At 34.2% G+C, this 7,617-nt stretch overlaps 1 protein-coding gene across 1 annotated transcript; it reads left to right on the top strand.

Annotated features, from left to right (window-relative positions):
- The first annotated feature begins 508 nt into the window (after positions 1-508).
- On the top strand, positions 509-4,779 carry LOC145107395 (transcription activator GLK1-like). The gene is made up of 6 exons (XM_079044267.1): positions 509-1,285; positions 1,906-2,046; positions 3,152-3,490; positions 3,579-3,611; positions 3,706-3,840; positions 4,364-4,779. The coding sequence occupies exons 1-6, from the start codon at positions 824-826 to the stop codon at positions 4,514-4,516; spliced, it is 1,263 nt and encodes a 420-aa protein (XP_078900393.1). The 5' UTR covers positions 509-823; the 3' UTR covers positions 4,517-4,779.
- Positions 4,780-7,617: the final 2,838 nt, after the last annotated feature.

Here is a 7,617-nt window from a genome sequence, read left to right as displayed (position 1 = left end):
GTTAGGTACATTTGAGACAGTTTAATTTTGTGAGACCCTAAGATCATGTTTTTCCAGTGAAATATTCTGATGTTCATAAAAATTAAATATGTGTAATATTCTAATACTCCAAAACAATAATTTTAACATATTTTATATTGAAATATTTTAAAACATATAATATTAGAATATATTGAATATTCTATTTTACGAACAGAATATTAGAATATTTCATTAAAAAAATTTAGTATCATGGTCTTACAAAATTATACTCGTGTCAAATGAACTCTTATTATATATATATATATATATATATATATATATATATATATATATATATATATATATATATATATATATATATATAAGTCGAAGAAAATATTAAAACAACTCACGAGTGCACCTATATGCATATTGCGCAAATATTTCTTGAAGCTCCCCAAAAAACTACACCCACAAACCACACACTCTCTGCATTATATTTTACTACTATATATGTCTGTCTAGAGATATGATATAATAAGAAAAAAAAATCCAAAAACATATACATGAATACAAAGAAACAAGACCCCTCCACAATGACTCAACTCAGATTTGTTGTGGTTGAGATCCAACCTCACCACTCCCTCACACTGCAATAAACAAACAATTCATATCAATCCCATTATTTATCTCAAGTTGTCTCTTTTGCCTTCAATCGGAGAATTCAAACTCTGCTTTAATTCTTTCCCGGAATGCGCTTTTCATGCAAATAATAATCATCCTATAGACACGTACTGCACCACTATAGTGTGATTTTGTGTGTTTGTATAATACACAGCCTCATCAGTTTAACGGTGTTGTAATGTTAGCTGTTGTGTCACCACTAGAAAACAACACCGGTAGAGATGGGAGAGATCTTGGAGGTGAGATGGTCGGGTTTTCTGTTGGCGATGAGTTCCCTGACTTCTCAGATGATAATTTGCTGGAGAGTATTGATTTTGATGATCTATTTGTGGGGATGGATGATCGGGACATGCTGCCTGATTTGGAAATGGACCCAGAACTCATGGCCGGAGAATTCTCTCTTAGTGGCGGAGAAGATTCATCTGATCAGTTTAATAACAACAGTATGAATTCCTTCTCCTCCAGTGATCAGAAAGCTGAGGATTTGATATCAAGAAAAGAAGAAGTTGTGAGCAAAAGAGATCGAAGAAATGAAGGTGGAGCTACGAACCCAGCTCATAAAGAAAAAGATGCCGATAGAGGACGGAAATCTTCATCCGACAAATCCAAGAACTCTTGTCAAGGGAAGAGGAAAGTGAAGGTAAACAAAAACACCTGCTTGCATAGTTATGCCTAAAAAAAACTATTAATGTTAGGGTTAGGGTACAAGCAGTATTAAATTCATGAACTATAATCATGGTTTTTTCTATATTTAAACAGCTAAATAACTAATATACTAAAAGATAGAGCGATACCATTAAATAAAGACTTCTTGGGATTAGGGTTTCAAACAGACAATATATATAAGTATACAAAAAAATGTTGAGGTTAGTAGAAATAGTAACTAGTTCCAATCTAAAATCTATATATGCTTATATGATTATAATATGAAGGTATTCCAATCAACTTTAATTATTTAGAACCCACGAAAACTACCAAACCGAATAAAAAACTTTAAAGTATTAGTTTCACGGGTTGCCAGTTAACTCTCTTCACGGGTATCATCTCAAGGAAAATCTATGGCCAATTCACAGATCCCAATGGGCATACTGGATACATATCCATAAGTCCAAACTATTACTCAACTTATATAACTTGAGTCTCATTGGCTGGACTATTTAGTGTCATCTCGGTTCCATTTCATGAAATGGTTATTGCTCGAAAAACTTAATAAACTTATCAGCTAGCGTTACATGTAAGTAATACGTATTGATGGTGTAGATTGACTGGACGCCGGAGCTACACCGGAGATTCGTGCAAGCGGTGGAGCAGTTGGGGGTGGATAAGGCGGTTCCTTCAAGAATTCTTGAGATTATGGGCATCGGTTGTCTCACTCGCCATAACATTGCTAGCCATCTTCAGGTATATATATACATATTCACCAATGTCACAAATGATATTAATTAACTTAAATTACTCTTTAAATACTTTTTTTTTTTATCATCCGTAGTTATTTTTTTATTTAATAAACCGTTATGTACGAATGTGGTGATTTTTTTATTGGAGGCTATAACGATATAACATTACTCGTGTAATCGATAATTTTTGTATTTCTACTGTAGGCGATTGATGTTATTTAGAACTCTCGATCTTATATAATACGATATAACATTGACTATCTCAGCATCATACGATTGAAGTTTGTAAAACTAAACCAAAATGTTAGTAGTATTTTCATAGTCTTTCAGTGGCACAGTTTAACAATTTAATCTGATAATTTTATATATACTCTCAAAATCTTATCAATACATCATTATTGATCTATCTTTTAAGAATCATCTAATATCGATCCCCGACAAAAGAAGAACCACTTGACAAGATGATAAGATTAGTAATTATATTCATGAAATTTCGACAGAAGTACTTATTACTTTGACTGAGGTGATTATTATGAATATATAAATAGTTAAATACTATATATATTGTGTTTGTGTATATAGCTGAAAACAAATGTATCGATATAATGAAATCTTTACCTATCACTGCTAAATCATATCCATCAAATGCAAATGTTGTCAACAAACTACTTAAATTAATTGGATTAAAAGTATGAAAGATCACATCATCCCAGAAAATGAATATGGCTAAAATTGTTCACATGCAAGCTTATCATGCAATGATGCAAAGTTTCATAAAAAAAATTAGGACTTTGCAGTCAAATGATTGATATAAAGTGGTTTGTACCCTAAAAAGACAACTTTTTTATCACAAAGAAACAACGACAGAGACGTGGCATTCAATTCAATGTTTTGTTTGTTTACCTTTGGCTTTAGTTACCAAATTCTTAGAACATGAAGTTTCCTGCCATTCCTGCCTTTTTGTTTCTTATTACACCATCTATCTAAATTTTTGAATATAAGATATCGCTTTTAGTTTTTTAAAGTATCGTATAATTATATTATAAGATATCATAATTAATTTCCGTTGACAGATGTTTAATTTTTAAGATATGTGAAATTTGTTGCAGAAATATAGGTCTCACCGAAAACATCTGCTGGCAAGAGAAGCTGAGGCGGCAAGTTGGAGCCAGCGACGTCAAATGTATGGTGGCACCACCGCCGTAGGAGGAGGAGGAGGAAGCAAGAGGGACATGGGACCTTGGGTTGCACCAGCAACCATGGGGTTTCCTCCGATGACACCATTGCCTCATTATAGACCCTTACACGTATGGGGTCATCCCTCCATGGATCGACCTCTAATGCCTGTATGGCCAAAGCATATCGGCCCATCTCCACCACCAGCAGCACCACATGTCTGGCCACCATCGCTATCTCCTTCACCATCTTGGCATCATCATCACCAGAGAGTGAGTTTAATTTATTTCCATTTATCTGCATGTCTTTCTCTCATGTTTTCTCTATCCGTCTAAGTCGTGTACTTTTTCATTTCTGCAGGCGCCATACTTCCCACAAATGTTACCACAAACGGTAAGTTGGTATAATTCTATTCTTAATTAATTTGCAACCTACATAAATTATAGAATTCTTTGTTTATTTACGTTTTTATGTTATGAATTTTCAGAGATTTCCAACCCCACATGTACCAGTCCCAGGTATCCCACCACCCCATGCCATGTACAAAATAGACTCCGGCATTGGTGTCACCACTCCTCGCACTGGACAATCTTGTCCCCAACCACCGTTAGACCTACATCCAGTAAGTACCTATATAACATTTTACAAAACGTCCTACATACATTTAGATGTTGCATGTAATTGTACGCATACGTATACATATATGCGTATCTGTATAAAGATTATATGAAAAGAGGTTAACTAATTAAAAAAGAGAGTAAATGACGAAAATGACCCTCACAGCTGACATACCATGCACCATGATATGATTTAAATCTACTATTTTTACGCGTTGCGTCAAAACTAAAGTTGATGGTCTAGATCCAGGAATTTTATTGTTTTTGTTCTTATAATGCAAAATGCTACGAAATAGTGAATGCACGTACATACTTTATCTTACATATAGGCATATATCATCGTAATGTATGGATTAGCTAGAATTGCAACTGAGGTATAGTCCCTAGGATGGTCTCGATAGTTTACATATAGATGTGAATGTGTGTATATTTACGAACATATATTTATGTGTATACATATAATCCCTGAATGATTTAAAAATATATGCAAAAGCAAGTTGCTAATCGTTGTTCCAATTTGTGCAAAAGTCCAAGGAGAGCATTGATGCGGCAATTGGGGACATATTAATGAAGCCATGGCAGCCTCTTCCACTTGGACTAAAACCACCGGCACTTGATAGTGTAATGGTGGAGCTACAAAGGCAAGGGATTCAAAAAGTACCACCTACGACATGTGTCTGATACAATTTAATCAGCTGCTTTTGGTGGTTGCTTCTGGGAAATTTCGATCCACATCAGAAGCATAATCCCCTTCAATTCGACGACGTTTCATGCACTTAGATTTGTGACATCTAATGCGAGTGCTTCTCATTTTTTGGTTATCTATTGTGCCTCTTGTGTCGTATCATGAGTTTTAACCTGAGCTTCGTTCTTGTTCCTTTGCATGTACAAGAACCGTTGATGTATAAGCTATACCATGGATAATAAACACAAAATTTTCTCTTGTTTGTCGACCCAATCATGCTAATTAATTAACAACAAACAAATTAGATTTGCAGTTGTAGATGCTCCGAACATCAAAACAAAAGTTCATCATCTATATATCAATTTTCAGAATGCACCGGAAAAAAAGCACAAGAATTCTTTGTACATTTTAATAATGTAGTATACGAATGTATATGAAAGACAAGTCTAAATTGTATATAGTTGGATGTATGTAATAATAACGTATTTTATGTCAATTTTTATATAGATATATCATATATAAAGTCCTTTTGACCAAAACTTCATCCATTTTTATTAAGAAACACACACACACAAACACACACACATATATATATATATATATATATATATATATATATATATATATATATATATATATATATATATATATATTACAACTTACTTCGGTCTAAAATAAATACTGAATGGGAAGTGTGGCCTGCGAGTCAATATATATAGAACTTGAGAAACTATCGGCTCTCACTGTTGAAGGAGTTTGTCTTCTTCAGTAACCACGATTGAAGGTGTTGGCGTAAGGCCCTAATTAATTTTTTAGATATCGTAACGGTTTAGCTACAGGTATATTGCAATCAGTAATCCTTCATGTATTGGTTTGAATAAGAGCATAATCCATTCTGAAAAACACAACTTTAACAAGAAGCTAGACATAACATAAGACTAAAAAGAGTTTATAACACCTAGTAAGTTTTTAACGCAAACTAAAGTTACATGTTTCTAGCCTGAATCCAAAAAAGGTTGAGAGACTGTTGGTGATTTTATATCACTAATATTATTTAAGTGTAATGGGGCGAATTTGTTGATCAATGTCACTTTGATAATTATCGAACAAATTAGTATGGTGCGGAATGCACATTGTTTGATTTTGTCATTGTTGAAACTATACTGCTATTTAGGGGCGAAGCCCCTGAACTGACGGGGGTCCGGGGGCAGCGCCCCTGGGAGTGGGGTCCAAGGGGCAGCAACCCCTGGCGGAGTCCAAGGGGCAGAGCCCCTATGTTATGTTACTATATAAAAAATGTCTCAGAAATTCGTATTTTTTGTAAAAACACTCAGTTTTGTGATCCATTTATAGACGCGGTTTTATGTTACTTTTTTGATAGGTAATATGACCGTTTTTTGACAGGAAGTTGTTTTCCTATAACTACCATATGACAGTTTTAGGACAGGAGGTTAGTTTCTGTTATATGATCAATTTCAGATTCATGTTGGGTACAGATTTCATAACATCTTCTTCATTCTCCATTCTAGAAAAATAGTGAGTTTCATCCGATTAGAGATTTTGAGTGTACCCTCGAAATGCTTTAATCTGAAAGTATTTCACAACTCTCACTGATCCAAGTTTATCTATATCTCGTTTTTCTAACAAATATTAAAGCATTTTGTGATAATGGCAAGTGGTGATTCTGTGAAGGATATGACAAGCAAGTTTAACAAATTGAACTAGTTTGAAGGACAAGATTTTCGTAGATGGTAGAAGAAGATGCACTTTCTCCTTACCACTCTAAAAGTGGTGTTTGTTCTAAGTAAACCCATGCCAGTCTTACCAGAATCTGTTGAAGATGAACCTTTGGAGGCAACAAGATGGAGATCAAAATGGGAAAATGATGATTACATATGTCGTGGTCATATTCTTAATGGTATATCTGACTCTTTGTTTGATATCGACTCTTTGTTTGATATCTATCAAAATTTTGAATCTGGAAAAGAACTGTGGGATTCTCTTGAATCCAAGTACATGGCTGAAGATGCTTCTAGCAAGAAGTTTCTTGTTAGTAACTTTATGGGTTACAAGATGATTGACTCCAGGCCTGTTATGGAACAATTCCATGAAATGTTAAGGATTCTGGGACAGTTTTCTCAACACAATCTGAAAATGGATGAAGCCATTTTTGTGGTGTTGATCATTAACAAACTGCCCCCTTCCTGGAAGGATTTTAAACACAATCTGAAACATAACAAAGAGAAATTGACTTTGATTCAACTTGGAAGCCATTTACGGATTGAAGAGTCCTTAAGGACTCAAGAACTTGATAACAATCCTAAAGGCAAGAACCAAGTTGGTTCCTCTTCTGTGAACATGGTGGAAGGAGAAACTTCAAAGAATCCCAAAAAGTCTAATGGAAAAAGGAAGTTTAAAGGAAAGGATGACAAATCTTCCAACAAGAAGGCTAAGTTGGTTTGTTGGAATTGTAACAAACTGGGTCACTTCAAGAAAGATTGTCGTCTTCACAAAGTGAACAAGGACGGTGGTGGACCAAGTGGATCCAAGGATCTAGAAAAGCAACAAGGTCAGATTTCTGTTTTCATGTAGAATTTTAAATATATTCAGAATTATATTTCTGTGATTTCTGAAGCATTTTATGTGCAGGATGATAATGTTGCATGGTGGGTTGATTCGGGAGCAACAAGTCATGTTTGCAAAGATCTATATTGATTCAAAGACTTTCAACCAATTGAAGATGGATCTGTTGTGAAGATTTGAAATGTTGCAACTAAACCAATCAAGAGACTTGGATCTGTTTTAATTACCTTTACTTCTGGGAAATGTTTGTGTTTGAACAATGTTTTATATGTTCCATGGATTTGTAAAAATCTCGTGTCTGAAATTGTATTAAATAATTGTGGTTACAAACAAGTATTAGAAAGTGACAAGTATATCTTGTCAAGACATGGTTCTTTTATGGGATTCGGATATGTATGTAATGGAATGATTAGGCTTAATATTAATTATCCTTCTATTGATAATTATGTTTGCATGACTTCTACTAGTACTGGCAGTAATTTAATAAATATGAATTATGGCATGCTAGACTAGG

The sequence above is a fragment of the Lactuca virosa genome, chromosome 4 (assembly GCF_052849685.1).
Source record: "Lactuca virosa cultivar CGN04683 chromosome 4, Lactuca_virosa_CGN04683_v6, whole genome shotgun sequence".
Classification (NCBI taxonomy): domain Eukaryota; kingdom Viridiplantae; phylum Streptophyta; class Magnoliopsida; order Asterales; family Asteraceae; genus Lactuca; species Lactuca virosa.
The sequence above is the reverse complement of the archived record's forward strand: the minus strand, read 5'-3'. Positions and strand labels throughout refer to the sequence as shown.